The 20,508-nt window shown below is 45.8% G+C and overlaps 1 protein-coding gene across 7 annotated transcripts in view; it reads left to right on the forward strand.

Annotated features, from left to right (window-relative positions):
• The window catches only part of Mta3 (metastasis associated 1 family member 3), a 117,519-nt gene that overhangs the window by 16,065 nt on the left and 80,946 nt on the right, over positions 1 to 20,508 (forward strand). For all 7 annotated transcript variants that reach the window (XM_029471265.1, XM_021185943.2, XM_029471264.1 and 4 more), the window contains exon 4: positions 16,190 to 16,316. In XM_029471265.1, the coding sequence (XP_029327125.1) occupies positions 16,190 to 16,316 (127 nt within the window). The remainder of the gene's footprint in view (positions 1 to 16,189; positions 16,317 to 20,508) is intronic.

A 20,508-nucleotide genomic window follows, 5' to 3' on the forward strand; every position in this document is an offset into this window, starting at 1 on the left:
CCTTCCTTCCTTTATACCCAGAGTCTCTTTCTTTGTAACCCTGGCTGTCCTGGAACTCTATGTAGACCAGGTTAGCCTCACAGAGATCTGCCTACCTCTGCCTTTCCAGTGCTGGGATTAAAAGGGTGGGTTACCATACCTAGCTCAGTAGATTATTATTCTTTAGCAGGTAATGTTTTTTTTTTTTTTTTCTCTCTTCTATTGGTTTGTCCTTTAGCATAGGCATTCTGTGTATCTTTGGTGACAATGTGTGTGTGAGAGAGATTTATGTCAGTGAGCTGCTGTGTATCTTTGGTGACATTTCTGTTCCTATCTGGAGGATTTCTTCCAAGGTGCTTATTTATTGAGATCTGTGATGTGAAGTCCTTTTGTTAATTTTTGTTGTTGTTGCCTCTGTTATTTATTGTTTGTCTGGAGACAGAGTCTCACTGTCAAGCCCAGGCTGGCTGCCAATTCATGTAGCCCAAGCTGGCCTCTAACTCAGCAACAGCCCTCCTGCCTCAGCTCCTGAGAACAGGGAAGATGTGTGTGCATACACTTGGCTTCCTACAGTCAGTGAAAGCCTGTCCTAGTGAGCCTTTCAGATCAAGCCTAAGGCCATGTCGGGGGCCATGGTACTACTGTAGTCTAGGCTCTTGGGAGGTGGAGGCAGGAGGATTAAGAATTCAACCTGGTCTGGGATACGTAAGACACTGTCTCAAAAAATAAAAATCATCGGAGACAGAGTGCTAGCCATGCCCTTGGTGACACCTTTCGGGTCTTTCTGGACTGCTTTCTGCTACTTGATTGAAGTTGGCATAAAATCTATTTTCTCTCAGAGCATTAAAGCAATAAACTTGTGTCTCTGGGGTTATTTTTCCTCTTGCTGTTTTATGATGTTTTTATTTTTGTGAATGACATTTTATAATTAGCAGTTATAGTGAGTTTGTGTCTCATTAGCCAGATTATTATCAACTGTAAATATTACAAAGTTTTAGTATTTGACAAGTTAATTATGCTTTATGGTATACATTTTCTTATCGATCTGTTCTTTCGAATATTAGCGGTTTCTGTTTTTTTTTTTTTTTTTTTTTTTAAACAGCAAGGATTCTGTTCCTACTTTAAAATTTATGTCATGTTGCTTATTGATCACCAAATGAGGCATTCTAGCAATTGGGTAATTCCTAAGTTTTTTTTCAAGGCTTTGTGCTGGTTTTACTTTTATGATTATGTGACATGATTTATGGGTTGGAAAGATATGGGTCCTCCTTGTGCTCTGTATTTTCATGAGTGGTTAAATGAAAGCCATTTTTATAATTAGTGGAGCTAGTCAAGTTTTCCACAGTTGATCGTTCTGTTTGGTTCTGTTGTATGAGATGAGGTCTCAGGATGTAGTCTAGAATTCACCGTGTGGACCAGGCTGGCCTCATATTTGGAGCAGTTCTCCTGCCTCCGTCTCCCCAGTACTGGGAATGCACGTGTTTAGCGCCTGGTTCTCTCTGTCAAAAGGAAGTCTTCTGAGGCCTGGGGTACAGGTGAGCTGGAGAGTGCTCGTGAGCGGGCATGAAGCCTTGGCTTCCTTCCCCAGCACCTCCTAAACCAGGACTGTTGGTGAGTTAACATGCTTGCCTGTCAGTCACCCCAGCACCAGGGGAGGCCGGAGGGTCAGAAATTCAAGGTCACCCTCAGCTACATAGCAAGTCTGAAAGTCAGTCTGGGCTACATGAGACCGTGTCTCTGCATACAAACAAAAAAGAAAACAACAACAAAGAAAATATTTTTATTGAAGCATATAATCGTCTTAGTCATTGTTCTATTGCCTTGAAGGCAACTCTTAAGAAAGCAAGCATCTGATTGGGACTGGCTTACAGGGTCAGAGGGTCAGTTCATTATCATCATGGCTCTGAGAGCTCAGCCTGATACACACACACACACACACACAATATTACAGCTACTACTTCCGATTAGTGAAGCTGTTCTCAGGCCCACAGTTATCAGGGTCCCTCTGGCATAACCACTCCTATTGAGAAGTGAATACAATTCTCTTCTGTGAGATCTGCCTCCCATGCCAGGGTTTTATGAGAAGTGTGTAGCAGAGAGAACCCCAGGCAGTGGTTGGTAAGAGGAGAATTAGAGTCCATTTTCCACACTTTACGACGGAAACCATCTTGATGAAACAGTCTCCATACTCTCTAAGTGAATCCTTGCTTATTCACACACTGGGATACTGTGCAGACATTAAGAAGAACAACGGTACCAGGCATAAAGGGGCCTGGTTTCTTAAAGGACCTATGTGTGATTCCCTGCACACATGTGTATCGGGCAGCTAACAACCAATTGTTACTCCAGGGATTTGATGCTTTTGGCCTCTGCAGATGTGTACCCATACCCACACCCAGACAGACAGACAGACAGACATAGTTTAAAAAATTCTAAGGTAAACTACTGAACAAGTTTATAGAGTAACCCCAGTTATACATATGCTTAATATTTATATAATATACAATTCTATCCTAGCATGTGCTTGCATGTATGTGACACACCTCCTTCAACAAGGCCACACCTCCTAATCCTTCCAAACAGTTCCACTTCCTGGTGACTAAGCATTCAATTATATGAACCTATAGGGCCCATTCTTACCAAACCATCACAATAGTTTTTTCAGTAAATTCTTTAATCTTGGGCCAGGCAGTGGTGGCTCACGCCTTTAATCCCAGCACTTGGGAGGCAGAGGCAGGCGGATTTCTGAGTTCGAGGCCAACCTGGTCTACAGAGTGAGTTCCAGGACAGCCAGGGCTATATAGAGAAACCCTGTCTCGAAAAACCCAAAACAAAACAAAACAAAAACTAACCAACCAACCAACCAAAAAAACCCATAATCTTGCTTTGTTCATGCTGGCTTTGAACTCAGTCTTTCAATCCTGTCTTTGTCGAATACTGGGATTACAGATGTATGTCATTACACTGGACTACTTCAGTAAATTCTTTATATTCCTGCTGCGACTTAAAATATTTTTTCCCTTCTGAGAAATTGTTGGGGATGGAACTCAAGGCCTTGTGCATCCTAGGTGGGCGTGTGTGTGTGTGTGTGTGTGTGTGTGTGTGAGTGATGTGCAGATAAAGGGCTGAGGACTTTTTCACATGTGGCCCCCTGCCTTCCACTTTGTGTAAGCGGGTTGCTGTGGATTTCCACTGTGTTTAGCAGCCTTGCTGGCCTATGAGCTGCTAGGCATTCTCCCGGGCACATTTCCCTGCACAGACTCTGCACAGCTAGCTTTTTTACGTGGGTTCTGGGGATTCAAACCAGTGCTTTTACCCACTGAGCCATCTCCCTCACCCTTAGCTAATTTCCTTATCTTTTCAAGGCTTGTCAGAGCTTTCTCTTCTCTTGCCCTGTGCTGGGATGAAATCAAGTTCCCCTCAGAGAGTGGAAAACAGTAGTTTTGTATCAGCCAGGATCAGTGAGAGAAATGAAGCAGTCTGGCTGGGTTGGATTCCTCACCGGGAACCAACGCTGACAGAACAGAGCCTACTTAGGGTCTTGGGGAACTCAAGTAATCCAGGAAGCAGACCTTGTGGGTACCCAGTCCCTCTGAATTCTTTGGAGCTGCGCTGATAGCATGCTATTCAGATGACTTAGCCATGCAGGGGAAATGGCTTTCTGAAGTTTGGAGCACAGTTTTGGATGTCCTGTCAAGAAGATGACAATACCTATGCCTTTTTTTCAGTTAGTAGGAACACAGCACAGAATAGCTCTCTCAATTTGGGTTGCCAGAAATGACAGTTTAGAGCCCTAGAATGTGTCCCCGTCATCCTGTGTGGAGGTTAGAAGACAAAACTGCAAGAGTCCATTCTCTTCTACTCCGTGGCTCCCGGGGATCCAGCTTAGGTCATTAGGGTTGGTTGAGGGGCCCTTACCCACTGAGCCATCTCACTGACTCTGAACCTCTGGCCCTCCCACCCTAGCCTCCATACTTCTGTGGTTAAGTGCATGCTAGGCAAGCAACGTATAACCTGAGCTACATCGCCCGCCTCTAGGTCACTCTGCAGCCTTGGCTGGCCTGCATCTGCCTCCTGAGTGCTGGGTGCCTGTGCTGTGCCTAATAGGGCAAATTCTCTCTCTCCATCTCTCTCTCTCTCTTTCCCCCTCTCCCTCTCACCCTCCCTTCCTTCCTCCTTTTCTCTCTCCTTTCCTCCTCCCCTCCCTTGCTCCTTCTCTTTCCACCCCCCCACTCCCCATCTCTCTCTTTCTGACTGTTCTGGAGCATTCTATGTAGATCAGGCTGACTGCCTCTGCCTCTGCTTTGTCTTGAGTCCAGGGATTACCGTTTCATAGGGCCACTCTCAATAGTTTATTTTCCTTTTAACTTTTTGGAGACTGAGTAGTAGTCCTGTTACATGGCTATAACAGCAGATCCGTTCATCTGTAGATGGTCATTGCCCTTCTCTTGGGTTGAAGTAGGATAGATAGCTTTTTACATGCTATGGTATTTTTACCTTTGAATCTTCGGTGTGTATTAGAAGAGGGAGTGCGTGTGATCGGAGGACAACTCTGGAGTTGTTGTTGTCTCCTCACCTTTACCCTGGTCCAGGGGATCAGTAAACCTCTGAGCACCAGGCTGGCACAGCAAGCGCCCTCGCCTGCTCAAGCATCTCAGAGGTCCCGTTGTTTGTTTTGTTTGTTGAGATTGGGTTTCACCCTGCAGCCCATGCTGGCCTCAAACTCAAAATTCTCCTGCCTCAAATTTCTGAAAGCTGGAATTTCAGATGTACGCCACCCAGTTTATTTTTTAACTTTTGAAAGACACTGCAAATTTTTGTGGGAGTGATTTATCATTGTCCATTTACTCCCACTGGTAGTGGAGGTGAGGGCTAGTTTCTTTACAATTTGGCCAGCATTTAGTATGGTCTTTCTAAGTCTTAGGAATTAAAAATAATCATATATATATATATACACACACACACACATATATATATATACATATACATATGTATATATATATGTCCAAATATATGTAAATAAGAAATTAATATACTATATATTTAAATATATGCCACATATATACAATATATGCACTACACACACACAAACACACACACACACGCACACACACATATGTTTAAGAGGCAGGGTTTCTGTGCTGGAGAGATGGTACAGCAATTAATACTTGCTGTCCTGCCAGAGGGTCCAGGTTTGGTTTCTAGCACCCATAGGGTGGCTCACAACCATTTGTAACTCCAGTTTCAGGCTGGATGGTGGTGTCGCACACCTTTCATCCCAGCACTTGGGAGGCAGAGGCAGGTGGATTTCTGAGTTCGAGGCCAGCCTGGTTTACAAAGTGAGTTCCAGGACAGCCAGGGCTACACAGAGAAACCCTGTCTCGGAAAAAAACAAAAACAAAAGGTGTAACCCCATTTCCGTGGGATGGGGCACACTCTTTCCGTCTCTGAATACCAGACATGCACGTGCTGCACACACATACATGCATACAGGCAAACACTCATACACTTTGAGGGGATATATATATATATATATATATATATATATATACTCTGTTGCCAAGCTGACCTTGAATCTGTGGATGTTGCTGGCATGTAACTGTGTCCGTGGCTCTGTCTTCTGTCAGTTATTTTAACCTTGGTTCTGGGTGGTGGTTTCTTTGTGTTTCATTGCTGCTTTATAAACAGGGACAGAGCTGTGTTTGCCTAGGGCTCAATTCTCTTCCTGCTCAGTGTGCTCATCCAGCCCTTTGTGAGCTCAGGCCTTCTTCCTCATTCTTCCATGGGGCTGCTTTCCTGGCTTCTGGCATTTCCTCTCGCTCCCTCTCCCTAGTTCCCTCCTTCCTTCCTTTCCTGTTTTTTTTTCCTTTGTAGCCCTGGCTGTCCTGAAACTCTAGTCCAGGCTGGCCTCAGACTTGGAGATCTGCCTGCCTCTGCCTTCTAAGTGCTGGAATCAAAGGTGGGCGCTACCACCGCCCAGAGTTTTCTGGCATTTTCTGCATACCACGTGTGTAGAGAGGACCTTCCGCCGGTCTCCAGGGCCTTCCTACCTGGGGCTCTGTCTTCTGAACTCTGTTTTTCCCTTTTTGGGTACTCTGCCTACCAGGTCTTACTTCTCTTTCCCTCTCTGTTCTTTTGAAATTTTAATTCAATTAATTAATTAAATTTATTATTATTATTATTATTATTATTATTATTTTGGTTTTTCGAGACAGGGTTTCTCTGTGTAGTCTTGGCTGTCCTGGAACTTACTCTGTAGACAAGGCTGACCTTGAACTCAGAAATCCACCTGCCTCTGCCTCCCAAGCGCTGGGATTAAAGGCGTGCGCCACCAAGCCTGGCTATTTTATTTATTTTTATGGGTGTTTTGTCTGCATGTGTTTTTTTTTTTTTTTTTTTTTTTTTGGTTTTTCGAGACAGGGTTTCTCTGTGTAGCCCTGGCTGTACTGGAACTCACTTTGTAGACCAGGCTGGCNTTTGTAGACCAGGCTGGCCTCGAACTCAGAAATCCGCCTGCCTCTGCCTCCCGAGTGCTGGGATTAAAGGCGTGCGCCACCACGCCCGGCTTCTGCATGTGTTTTAACAACATATACATGCCCTTGGAGAGCAAGAGAGGGTGTAGGATCGCCTGGGTCTGGAGTTACAGATGGTCATGGATTGTCTGTGGGTGCTGGGAGTGGAACCCAGGGCCTCTAGAAGAGCAGCCAGTGTCCTTAACCATTGAGCCACCTCTCCATCCCCATCCCCCTTCTCTAAGAAGTCAGGTTTCCTGTCACAGGGACCTCCTTCCATCTTGCCCACCGCACGTGCAGTAGCCTAGCATTTAAGAATTGGTGCTCTATGTCTTTTGTCTTCACTAATCAAGTGTTTTTGTTTCTACTGGTCAGGTAGATCTTGTTTCTGCTACTTCATTTGGCTAGAAACAGAAGCAGTTGTATTTTAAATGTTTAATGTATGAAACACAGTGGATGGGTGAAAGTGTGCAGCTTGGTGGAGTCTCACAGGTGTACATGTTATATTACAATCATTCATATGGGGACTTTTTTTTTTGGAAACAGGATCTTTCTATGTAGTCTTGATTGTCAGGAGCTCATTCTATAGACCGGAACTCAGAGACCCATCTGCTTTTCCCTCCCGAGTGCTGGGATTCTAGGTGTGCAACACCTTGCTCTGCAGGATTTCGGACTGCAGCTGGGTTGAATGGAGGCTGACATAACTAGACGCCCTCCATTTGCATAGGAGGAACTGGAGCCTGTGTAGATGTGCTTTCTGGTTTGCCCTCCCAGGTGTGGCAGGGAAAAATGAGACCTTGTCAGGCCAAGCCTTAGTGCAGCTAGGACCCAGGCCACCCTCACCCAAGGCTGGGCTTCTCCATGGGGATGCTCTGCTAGCATCCTCCATCTTACCTTAGGAGCTCCTGCCTGCATCGGCGTGTCTAGCACTCGCTGCTCCTGCTTGTGTTCGGAGCTCTTGCCTGGAATCCAGGCTGAGAGCCACAGGCAGGTATGCCTTATGCTTTGCTTGAGGTCAGGTAGGAAGGAGAGCATGGCTTCCAGGGAAACCCGGCACGGTTGGCGCTTAGATTTATCAACACTGTAGTTTAGTTTATCTGAATGGTGACTGGCAACTGTGAAGAGCTTTTTGTCAAAACAGGAAGTGTTTCTTAAATATAATTATTTATATAAATTGTAATGTTTTGTGAAAATCTCATACATGAGTACACTACTTATGTCATCTCCACGCCCCCTCCCACTTCTCTACCCTTCTCAACTTCATGACCTCCTTTTCTTTCATTGTTACATACACACACACACACACACACACACACATACACACACACCCCCTACAGAGTTCAGCTTGTGTTGCCCATGTATACATGTGTTCAGGGCTGACTTTTCAGGATTGGGAAACCCATCAGGAAGTTTTCCTTGGGACTGGATTCTCCCTTAGCGGCCACTATATAGCTCTTCATCTGGGGATGAGGCTCTGATAAAATTTATCCCATCTGCTAGGCACAGCGGCACACTCCTTTGAGCCTAGCATTTAGAGGCAGAGACAGGAGGATCTCCATGAGTTGGGAGGCCAGCCTGGTCTACGTAGTGAGTTGCAGGACAGTGAGGGGTACGTAGAGGCAATGTCTCAGAAAAGCAAAAGCAACAAAAATTTCCCATCCACATTGCGGTGTTGCCTGGAGTGGTCTTGTGCAGGCAGCCATGTCGTTGGGAGGATGTGGTCCAGCATCCTGTCACGTCAGGAAGACGCTGTCTTGCAGCAGTTGTCCTGGTATCTAGCACCCACAGTGTTCTTTCTCCCTCCTCTGCAGTGTCCCCTGAGCTGTGGGTGTGGGGATTGTTCTGTTGATGTCCCAGTTGCTACTGGGACCGAGTCATATTCTTCTCTGGGTTTGGCCAGTTGTGGAGGTATGTGATACCTTCTGTGGGCTGCACAGTGAAACCCCAGTGAGGGATGAGAGGCGCGTTGATGGGGTGAAGAGAAGTATTTGTAATGTAGACAGTCGGAAGCTGTAGTGTTTTAGGGAAATGGCTATAGTAGGTTCTCCTCTAGGGTGGGTCTGACCTCTCCAGCTGCAGGTTCTTGGCTAGGTTTACAGTAGCAGACATAGGTTCTCTCATTCTGAGCAGGCCTTAGGTTCCATTACATAACTGTTGGCTACTGTTGGGGCTGTCTGGTGTGGTCAGTCATTGTTGTGGGTGGAGGAAGTCTTTACAGCTGCGTAGGCCTATTTCTTGCTTTTCTCCTTAGCAGCTTGTATGGCATCTTCTAATATTATGAGAGCTAGCCCCCAGGGGAGAAGGTCACACCAACTTGATTTCTCCCAAGTCCTGTCACCAGTGTGTGGTGTTTTCAGCGTAGGGTATTACTTCCAAGATCTGGGAAGCAACCAAGGGCAAAAGCGATTGTCTGTGTGTATTATATTGTTCTCTTAGATCCTTGACTAACTACTTCCGTGAGGTGTCCCTTGTCTGTCACTGGGATTTTTTTTTTTTTTTTTGGTTTTTTTCGAGACAGGGTTTCTCTGTGTAGCCCTGGCTGTCCTGGAACTCACTTTGTAGACCAGGCTGGCCTCGAACTCAGAAATCCGCCTTCCTCTGCCTCCCGAGTGCTGGGATTTAAAGGCGTGCGCCACCACGCCCGGCTTGTCACTGGGATTTTTATTAGTCTATGGCTTCTGGGAGAATAGTATCACCCTGTAATAATAAAAGTATAGATGTATATGCAACATACACACATAGACACACACACGGACAGGGACACATACACATGATGTAGGTATTATTAAGTAAGCTTACAAAAGAATATCTTTCAAGTGTCCTTAGTGTTTATGTCCCCTCCTCTCTCCTTCTGTATCACCCTTCTTACACCTCCACTTCAGTACCTCCGACCCTATTTTAAAATTTTAACATCTGTTTATTTGTATGTGTGTACCATGGTGCTTATGTGGTGGTCAGGACAACTTTGTGGAGTTGGGTCTAAATTTGGGTACTGGATGGAAATTGTAGTCCTGACTACTCTGGAATTCACTATGGCTGGTTTTGAACTCACGGAAGTCTTTCCTGCCTAGGTCTCTAGAGTGGTGGGATTACAGGCACGTGGAACCTTTTTACGTAGTTTATTATGGGAAGAAACGTTCAGCTGTGATTAGGGAAGACAGTGCTGGTAAATTCAGGACGGTAATGTTTTGCAAGAGCAGTGCTGGTGGTTAGCTGAGAGGAGGAAGCTCTAGGACCCTGCTGGGAGTGAGTTCAGGAGGATGCTCTGGGAGGACGGGGCTGGGAGTGAGCTGGAGAGGAGGATGCTCTGGGAGGCTGGGAGTGGCTACTTCTTGTGCTGGTTGTCTGTTGTCATCCTGACACCCAGAGTTACCTGAGACGAGGGAACCACAATTGGGAAAATGATTGGCCTTTGTGGCATTTTCTTGATTAATAATTGATGTGGGAGGTCCCAGCCCTCTGTAGGCATGTGGTCCTGGGTTCTATAAGAAATCAGGCTGAGCAAATCCTGAAAGCAAGGCAGTAATCAGCACCCTCCATGGCCTCTGCATCAGCTCCTGCTCCAGGTCCCTGTGCGTTCCTGTCCTGACTTCTGTTAGTGGTGGGTGTGACCGAGCCTAGTAAGCTGGAGTACCCTTTCCTTCCCGAGTTGCTTTGGCCCTGGTATTCTGTCCCAGCAATCGAACCCCTAGCTAAGACACTTGTGGCTCTTTTATTTTTGTTTCTGAAGTTTCACAGTTTACAGCGGGCGGAAAGTTGCATGGTGGCACGCTAAGGCTGCAGAATTCCAGATGGATTTTGATTTATTATAAGACTGGGCAGCCTTTGCCAGATGCAGTGTTCTTTGAATAAATGTAAAGCAGAAATAGCTTATTTCTGATGGGATCCTGACTCGCTGTAGAACTGATGAGTCATGGCAACTCACTGTGTGAAAGGACCATTTCAGACGGCCTTCTCTTCCCGCTGACTTCCTGTGCGTGGACTGCTCATTTCCACTCCCTTCTGTGAGGTCAGATTAACGTTCAAAACCACACTAACCCGGCCGGCACCAGCTGCTCGTCAGGCCCGGAGTTCTGCAGAGACCGGATGGCACTTGAGGGCGACAGTCTCCCTGCTGATAGAATGTGTGCTTGTAGTTTGCTTAAAATTTTTCAGCTCTATGTAGTGGCACATGCCTTTAATCCCAGCACTTGTAAGGCAGAAGCAAACAGATCTCTGTATTCGAGGTCAGCCTAGATTGCAGAGTGAGTTCCAGGACAGCCAGGGCTACACAGAGAGACCCTGCTCCAAAAACAAAAACAAAACAAAACAAGAAATTAAAAAAAAAATAAAACAAAAAACAAAAAATAAATTCTGGATTGAATGAATTCTGGAATCTAGGCTCCGAGGTTAAGAACACATACTGCTGTTATTGAGGACCAGATTGGGCAGCTTGTTAGCATCTGTAATTCTCCTCTGGAGGACCTGGCTCATTTTCAGGGATACCTGCACTCAGGTGCACACCCCCACCCTACACATACCTTTTTTTGTTTTAAGTTTAAAGAAGTAACTTCGGCATTTAGTTCACTGCTCTTGCAGGGGACCTGAGTTCAGTTTCCACATTGGGACACCTGTAACTCAAGCCGCAGGGATCCAGTGCCCTCTCCTGGCCGTTATAGGCACTGTACTCGTGGGCACCTGCATTGAAGAGCACATTCTCCTGGATACATAATTAATAAGTCTTTAGGACCCTTGGAGGCCCCCAGAAACTGAGCCACCAACAGAAGAGCATTCATGGGCTGGACCTATGCCCCCCACACAGTTGTAGCAAAAGTGCAGCTTGGTCTTCATGTTGGTCCCCCAACAACTAGAGCAACTGGACCCCTGACTCTGTTGTCTGCCTGTAGATCCTGCTCCCCTAACTGGGCTGTCTTGTCTGACCTCAGTGGGTGTGGATGTGCCTAGTCCTGCAGAGACTTGAGATTGCCAGGGTGGGTTGGTTCCTGGGAGGGACCTCCCCCTTCTCAGAGGTGAAGGGGGAGGGGCCATTTGAGGGGGCACTGGAAGGACCCGTGGAGCCGTGATAGGGATGTAAAATGAATAAATAAGTTAATGGAAAGAAGAAAGAAAAAGAAATAAGTCTTTAAAGAAATTCTGCTCTTTTTTACAGTAAATCTTGATAGACATAATGTCCATTAATAAAAGCTTGAGGTCTTCAATGGGACTTAAAAGTGTGAGTAAGTCGTTAGGTTACAGAGCAGGACAACTGCTGGGCAGGAATTCTTTCAGAAAAATGCATTCAAATTTGGCCTAGAAAATATTCAAGGGTCTGGGGAGGCAGCTCAGTGTGCATCCCCAGCAGGTATGCATCCCCAGCACGCATAGAGAGCCCTGCCGGTGAGTGAGCCTCAGCACCCTGGAAAGAGGGCCAGCTGCTGGAGCCTGCAAGTCCAGCATTCAGAAGACGGGGCAGGAGGATCAGAAGTGTTAGTCTGTTCTCAGCTAGGTAGATAGCTCAGAGTTAGCCTGGGGTACATGAGACCCTGTCTCAGAGGAGGAGGAAGAAGAGGAGGAGGAAGAGGAGGAAAAGGAGGAGAAAGAAGAGGAGGAAGAAGAGTGGGGGTGGAGAGGGAAAACCAACCTTTTAATAAGGATTCTTTTCTAAAAACTAAGTTTTGTATGTATGTGTATATGATGTGTATGGAGGCATAATGCACACACAAGCACACACACACACACACATGCACTCATAATTTATTTTTTTTATTAAAAATTATTTTTATATATGTGGGTGTCTGTGCATGCTTGGTGCCTGTGGACACCAGAAGAGGGAATTGGACCTCCTGGAACTGATATTACAGATGGTTATGAATCACTGTGGGTGCTGAGAATCAAGCCCAGGTCTTCTTGAAGAGCAGCCAGGGCTTTTAACCACTGAACTGTTTTTCTAGGCCTTCATATACACAATTAAAAAAAAAAAAAGTTGGGAGTAGTGGCACACAGTTTTGGTCCTAGCACTTTTGAGGGAGAGGTAGGTAGATCTCAGTGAGTCAAGGCCAGTCTGGTCTACATAGAGAATTCCAGGCCAGCCAGGGCTACAAATTTTAAAGCTAAAACAACAAAATCAACCCCGTTCCTCCCACCCCCCAAAGTGAGGTTTGCTATTGTTATTCTGATATGTAATGGCGCCTTTTGCTCTGTAGGGCACCATTAGAATTCAGTTAGCCATGTCTTTTATAGCTACAATTTATCAAATTCCAATTAGGCAGGGAGGATAATTTTGTATGTGATATTTGCTGTACTAATAGTGCCAATGCAGCAATAACTTTATCGATCTCCGCTGGTGAGATGTTATTGGGCTTGGAAGTAGACGGCGCCTTTAGAACTGTGTCTCTGTGCATACATCATTAGAAAGAACATTCACGGAAGCTACAATTGCCTGGTTCTTTGTTTGAGCTTAGTGAGACTTTAACTTTCTTTTATTGTATTGTCTGATAGATACTGTGTATGTGTGTAGCCTGTCTCTGTATGTGTGTGTGTGTGCCTTTGTCTCCACCTCTGTGCATATACAGAGGTCAGAGAACAACTTTGGAGCGTCAGTTTTTAACTTCCATTATGTGGGGCCCAGGGATTGGAACTTTGGCCACCCAGCTTCATGGCATGGGCCTTTCCCGGCTGAGCCAACTTGCCTGCTCCTAAGTGAGATGTTTAAACTCAGTTTTCCAGGCTTGTTTTCAATTCAGAGCTTTAGAATTTGAAATTAGGGAATATGACAGGCCCTCATACAATTAAAAAAGAACTGTGGGAATTGTGTTTGATAAGATGCCTTCTGTGGTCCTGGGCCCTCACTCAGTATTGTGACAACTGAACCGGGTGGTGGTGGTGCATGCCTTTAGTGCCAGGCCAGCCTGGTCCACAGAGCTAGTTGTACAGCCTAGGCTACACAGAGAAACTCTATCTTCAAAAACAAAAGCAACAGACAAAGACTTGTTAGATATGCTTCTGTCCATGTGCCACCTGTGGTTTCATAGGTAAACATTCTGCAAGGGCCAGGCAGTGGTGGCGCATGCCTTTAGTCCTAGTGCTTGGGAGGCAGAGGCAGGTGGATTTCTGAGTTTGAGGCCAGCCTGGTCTACAGAATGAGTTCCAGGACAACCAGGACTATACAGAGAAACCCTGTCTCAACAAACAAACAAAACAAAACAACAACAACAAAAAAGAATTCTGCCAGGTGTTCTAAGTTTATCCTGTGCTTTCTACATGAAGAGCAGCCAGCCTGCTTCCTGCCTACTGCAGCCTCATTCTAAATCTCTGCCTTCCCGTTATCCCCGTAGCTCGAACACAGTCTGCTCCAGCTGAGTCTGTCAGGGAGGAAGGAGAAGGATGGTGTGCTGGCTAGTTTTTGTCAGCTTGACACGAGCTACAGGCATTAGGGAAGACGGATTCTCTTGAGAAAAATGCCTCCATAAGATTGTCCTATGAATGAGTCTGTTGGGCATTTTCTTGATTAGTGTGGGTGGCGCCACCCCAGGTCGGGTGGTCCTGGGTTGTAGAGCAAGCCAGTAAGCAGCACCTCCCTCCGCCCCCCAACTGCTTTCGCTTCAGCTTCCTACCCTGTCTTGAGTTCCTGTCCTGACTTCCTTTCAGTGACGCTTTATGACCTGGAAGTGTGGGTGACGTGGCCCTTTGCCCCTGAGTTGCGCTAGCACTGCAGAAAAGTAACTAAAGAAAGGCAAGCATCAGCACTACTTGGTCTCTTTGTGTTGCCCGTGGTCTCTGGCCCTGCGTCTCATGACCAAGTCACTGTCCCCCTCCCTGTCCCCAGCATCCCAGGTAGCACCTGCCTCACTCCTGCTGAGCTGCTGCGAGGACCTCTTCGCTCTCAGACTGGAGAACAGTCTTGGGTGGCATTGTGCCACCATCTTAACAGGGTCACTAGGAACAGGTAGCCTCCTTTTGGTCCCAGTTTCTTATGTTGTCAGTTTTAAACAAATGAGGCTTGCAGAGGGTGCTAGAGGGGAGTTTCCTTCTGGAAGGGAAGGGATTTCTGGAGCCCCCTCCTCTGCCTGCCTGCCTGCCTGGGACTTTTCTTTCTTCCTTTCCTCAGCGTTGGTCTTCCTAGGTTTTTGTTTTGGAAATGGGGACTAGACTATAAAACCAGGTTGACCTTGAACTCCATCCTCCTGCCTCAGTCTCTGGTATTACAAGCATTTTTTTTCCCCTTCCCCAAATGATTTGGCTTATAGTGTTCCTATGAGACAAAAGAGGGGGGCGGTAAGTATTATAAATCTGATTCCTGTATACTCGGGGTAGGGTGTGAGGCCCACCAACACTGGGCCCACACAATTCGCTTAGTTTTTTTTGAGACAGTTCTCTTACATCCCATGCTGGCCGTGGGCTGCAGCCTGTGATGGTCTTGTACAGTCTAATCCTTCTCCTTTATCTCTGAGCACCGGGTCTCAGCACCTCTACTTTTGAATGATGCTGTTCTGGGCTCTACCTGCACCCTACATGCTCAGAGCTCCCAGCCTCAGGCCTGGGTCTTTAAAAATGTCGTAGCTTTCTCTTAGTTATTCATTTCATGCTTCAGGTTCTAACATCTAAGGATATTTCCTCTAGTCTAATCCTTCCTTCCACTCTGCTTGCTTCTGTCTGTCTGTCTGTCTTTCTGCCTGCCTGCCTGCCTGCCTATCCGTCTCCCTCCGTAACTGTGTCTCATGTTTGTTTTTTTTTAGACAGGGTTTCACTATGTAGTCATTACTGTCCTGGAACTCACTCTGTAGTCCAAGCTGGCCTCAAACTCACAGAAATCCACCTGCCTCTGCTTCGTGAGGGCTGGGATTAAAGGCGTGCACTGCCATACCTGGCTCCATTTATATTTTATTTTAATTAAGGAATTTTGAGATCTGCAGCCCCGAGCAGGTCAGAACACAATGTCTTCCTGCCTTAGCCTCCTGAGTGTTGGGGTTTCAGGCGTATGATGCTGGCATTCACATCATAGCCGCCATTTTTCAGTCATTTACTTCAAATTTTATTTATTTATTTCTTAAAAGAGATTTATGCCAGGTGGTGGCGGCACACAACCTTTAATCCCTACACTTGGAAGGCAGAGGCAGGAGGATCTCTGAGTTCTAGGCCAGCCTGGTCTACAGAGTGAGTTTCAGGACAGCCAGGGCTACATAGAAACTCTATCTCAAAAAACCAAAACTAAATATCTATATATCTTTATTTGTGTGTATCTGTGTGAGTTGTATACACATGTGTGCTTGCAGGTATGTCTGCATAAAGGCAGAGGGTGTTAGGTGACGTTTTCTATTATTCTCTATCTATTCCTGCAAAATAGGGTCTATCCTGACCCCAGGGTTGGAAGGCAGCAAGCCCCAGCGGTCCCAGAGGTGGGGCTACCGTTGTTAGTGAGGATACCAGGCTTGTGATGTGGGTGTTGGGATCATAATCCTGGTCCTTGATGCTGCATCAAGTGTGCTCAGCCACTGAGCCACGCCCAGGTCCTGCTCGCTCGCTCGCCCACCCGCTCATCATCTTCCTTGGCAGTCCAGAGAACTTAGTTTAGGGTTGAGACTGCCATGAAAAGCTTCCGTGTGAAGGCCCAAAGTGATTAGTTGGAAGAAAATATCAAATCTGCCACTCTGCCCCTGCTTTGATGTCTCAAAAGGCAGCCTGAGTTGTAACAGCGGATTCTCTGAATTTTGTTTGTGTAGAAGAAACTGAGGAGGAGTCGGAGACGCCAGTTGAGGCCGACCTGACGGAGAAGCAGAAGCACCAGCTGAAACACAGGGAGCTCTTTCTGTCGCGCCAGTACGAGTCGCTGCCTGCCACACATATCAGGTGAGACGTGCCCAGAAGCACTGTGGCCAAAGCCCTTTCGGAAGCCCTTCCCAAACTCAGCTTGGCATACTACAAACTTCATGCTAGGATTTGATCTTAGATTTTACAGGGTGTGTTCGCATGCAGACATTCTGAGCAGGGTCTGCCGTGCTGCAGGCATCGTCTTGTGGCCTCATCACTGACCGTCTGAGTGTCTGTTAGCATCACACACAGCAGCGTCTAGTGGGTATTCTCTGGGCAATGCCGTACTTCTTCAGATTGCAGACGCATGACTCCAGCCCTCGTAGGCTATTTGACTTTTTATTTTCTTATGAGCATCTCTGGAATGGAAACCTTGAACTTCTTTACTCGATTACTGGCATCAGCTCTGTGCACTTCTTTAGTTTAAAAAATTAATAGGTGTGTTTCCTTTTTCTTTTTCTTGACACACAGGATAGAGTTATTTGAAAGGAGGGAACCTCAACTGAGAATATACCTCCATAAAATCAGGCTGTAAGGCGAGTCTGTAGGACATTTTTTAAAAAATAGTGACTTTGGGTTCTGCCCATTGTGGGTAGGGTCATCACTGGGCTGGTGGTCCTGGGTTCCATTAGAAAGCAGACTGAACAAGTCATGGGAAGCAAGCCAGTAAGCAGCACCCTCCATGGCCTGTGCATCAGCTCCTGCCTCCAGGTTCCTGCCCCGTGTGAGTTCCTGTTCTGACTTTCTGCAATGATGAACAGTGATGTGGAATTGTAAGATCAATCAACCCTTTCCTACCTAACATGGTATTTTGTCATGGTTTTTTTTCCCCTGCAGTATTAGAAACCCTAAGACAGTGAACAAGTTTGAGGGTTAAAAAAAAGCTTTACCCATAGCTTGTTTCTTCATGACTGGACACAGACGAGTTCCAGGATAGCAAGTGCATGATGAAGGAACCATTTCTGCTCTTACAGTGAGCATCCTGTTATGGCTTCCCTTAGGGGTTAATGTATTCTGTGGGACTTAAGTCCTCTGCAAGGAAATACCAGGCTATGTGAAAATTTTTCACTAATCAAGCTATTTTCAGAAAGAAAACTATACATATTAATACATATATTAAATATATATATTAATAATTTTGCTCAAAGAATAGAACATGAAGACATACTGTGAGATTATTTTATTTCAGTTTTTTATCAGCACATATTCCACGTAATAATGGTTTTCATTATGATAGTGTTATACATTAGTTTTTACCTGTGCATATTTTTTTGAGATAAGGTCTCTTATAGCCCAGGCTGGTCTTTAACTTATTATGTAGCCAAGGCTGGTCTTGAACTCTTGATCCTCCTGCCCGTACCCTCCAGATGTTGGGATGATAGGCATGTGTCACTGAGCCCAGATGAAATTTTCTTAAGGATGTGCATAACTAATAAATATTTTTTAAACTGTATGTATTAATTATTTACTTGGAAGAAGTTAGAATATGAAGATTCATTTCGAGCTCGAGAAGTTGTGGGGCCAGTCATAGATCTTCTTAGAACACGAATCTGACAAATGGTTTAAAGAATGTATCCAAAACACACAAGTGTATTTTTAATTTACCCTTCTGATAGCTTGGAATCTGTTTACAAGTGATGTTGGTTTTCTTTAACAGATTGCTTGGAATGGAAGAACGGTGTTTTTCATCTTCCATAAGGCCTGAGAGAGTGTATTGGAATATAATTATCAAGACACTTATGCAAGGCTTTACCTAGTGATGATGCTTTGAATTATGATGAAGAGACATTTATGCCTTTTCCTCTCCGTTTTCCCTGTTGAGAGTGGGGAGTGCAGAGCCATGCTTTCTCCCCTTTGCAAACAGCTGAAGGTAGTTAGAGGGTAGCTAGGCACAGAGCCTAGCTCAGCGGCGGCCCACATGCTGGTGTTGAACAAGTGCACAGTAGAGTGAGTGGTCTTGACATTTTGCTGGGGTTGAAGTCCTGCCTTATCTACCTCTGCTTCAAAAGGAGAAAATTGCTGAAGCCCCATTGTTCTTTGGCAGCTAGAGGGCTAATTTGGTGAATACTGACTTTCTGTTCTCAGAGACACCATCAAATGCCCAGAATTTTCTCCCTGCTGAATGGAGCACGGGGAGAACCTGACAGCGGTATTCTTGAGCCCTCTGGAGTAGGTGAACTTTAATGCTCACTTGCTGTAAGCCTCCCTGTGTGCCTCAGAAGCAGCCCTTTGTTCTCTCTGACTCCACTGGGAATGAGAGAGACATGGGCTTGTTCTGAGCAGAGCTAGAGATTCACCTCATATTTGTGAGATGGGGTATAAGCATCGGGTGTATTTTTAGGGGTGGAAGAGCTGGACAGAGGCCGTACCCTTCACTCATGTGCTGTGGCTTGGGTCCTTTAGTAGTAGATTCTATGTTGCATGTATTATAAAACACCAAGACTTATTGTTACGCCAGCACTCATTATTTCATTATATCAAGTCGTTTTGTGTGAATATGCACACAAAGGTTTTCGTACATATGCACATGCTGCATGCCTTTATATGCGCGCCCTGTGATGGTTGAGCAAGCCATCCTTCATCTGCCTACACTAGGCAGCCCCTTACAGTTGGAGAAGGCCGAGGTGCCTCTAGTTAGCGTTGCCGCTTGCCTTATTTCTAAATGGATCCTTCTTCTTGCTTCGTGCTACTGGGGCTTCTGCATTCAGTTTTACCAATGGCCTGGCTTATGTGTGGTTCGTGTTCTAACAGCTATTGAGCCTTTCATGGCAGGGCCGGTTTTCATGCACAGCTTTTTATCCACAGCGACTCTCTAAGCAGATCTGTTATTATCCCTGTTTACAGCGGAGGGGGCCAAGGCACAAAACAATCTCGTCTCTTGCTCAAGTCTCCCACTTTGTAAGTGGCACGTTTAGATATTGTCTGATCCATACTTGCAGATATTCAGCATGAATGACTCATACAGAGCCAGTGCTAGAAAAAGATCAGACACAGTGGAAGCTGTGAGGTGACCTGTTGGGAAGGCAGGCTTTTTGACTGCCAACCCCCAACCCCCATCCTTCTTAGACTCTTGTCAGTTGGGTAGATCCAAAATGAAAACTGTTTATGTATGTTGTTTGATTATTCCAAAAGATAGCTTTACAATGCTAGCTGCATGTGGAAACCAGGAATTAACCCTCTTAACCTAGGTTTATGGATATGTCCTTTTTCTGTCTGACATTAGTGTCTCCACATCTCCAAGGCACTTAGCCTGGCTTCTTAAAAACTGCTAATGACAGCATTGGTACATGTAACAATTATGTCTGTTCCAGTCTGGGGCACAGCTAGTCATAATTTAAAAGACTAATTCTTTCCTTCTTGCCAGCCCTGAGATCTGGACCACAGCCTTTGAAATTGGGCTTCAGTGTGTCTTATAGAGGTCTCCTTGGATCCCCACCGATAGCTGGCCCCAGTCTGTCGTTTAGTAACAGGTTTTGGACCTGAATATTTGCTCCCCACGCTTCTCTTGCTGCAAAGCACGGACAGTGACGGAGACGTCCTTTACCTGTGTGCTGGTGGACCTTGCCTTAGTCCAGGGACCCAGTCTTCCTCCATGTTTAATTTTGGCTGTACTGGACACCATACTCACCGCCCCCATCCTTCAATAGATTAGGATCTAGGGTCCTGTATATCTTCAGCCCTACTGTGCTTTTTATTTTTATTATTAAAAAAAATACTTACTGAGTTTTGTTTAAGAGAGATTTACTTTACAGAGTGGGCTGGCCCAGGGCTCCTGTCAATCCTGGTCATGGCCTCCCAGCTGCTGGGATTACAGCTGTGACCACCACCTGCTTACTCAACTATGGGTTTTTTTAATTAATTTTTTTTTCTTTTTCTTTTTTACATTTCTTTACTGTATTTGTGGGCCAGTGCACACCATAGTGTGAATGCCATAGTGTATGACTGGAGGTGACTTAGAGTCAGTCTCTCATTTTTCCATATGGGTCCTGGGAGTCAAACTCTGGCCAGGATCAAACTCAGGTTGTCCCTTTAGCTGATGGCTAATGCTTTTACCTGCTGAGCCAGATTGCTTCCTTAAAGGGGCCTGAGAAACTATTTCAAACCTCATTTTGGTAAGAGTAGCAGGATACGCTGAAGACCCAGGTGTACAGTCTCTGTGCTTCGGAGACGGCCTGAGGCTCTCCTGAGCAGTTGTCAGGTTTATTTACAGACTGCAGACATTCACGCCCCT

This window comes from Mus caroli, chromosome 17 (assembly GCF_900094665.2).
Source record: "Mus caroli chromosome 17, CAROLI_EIJ_v1.1, whole genome shotgun sequence".
NCBI classification, from domain to species: Eukaryota; Metazoa; Chordata; class Mammalia; order Rodentia; family Muridae; genus Mus; species Mus caroli.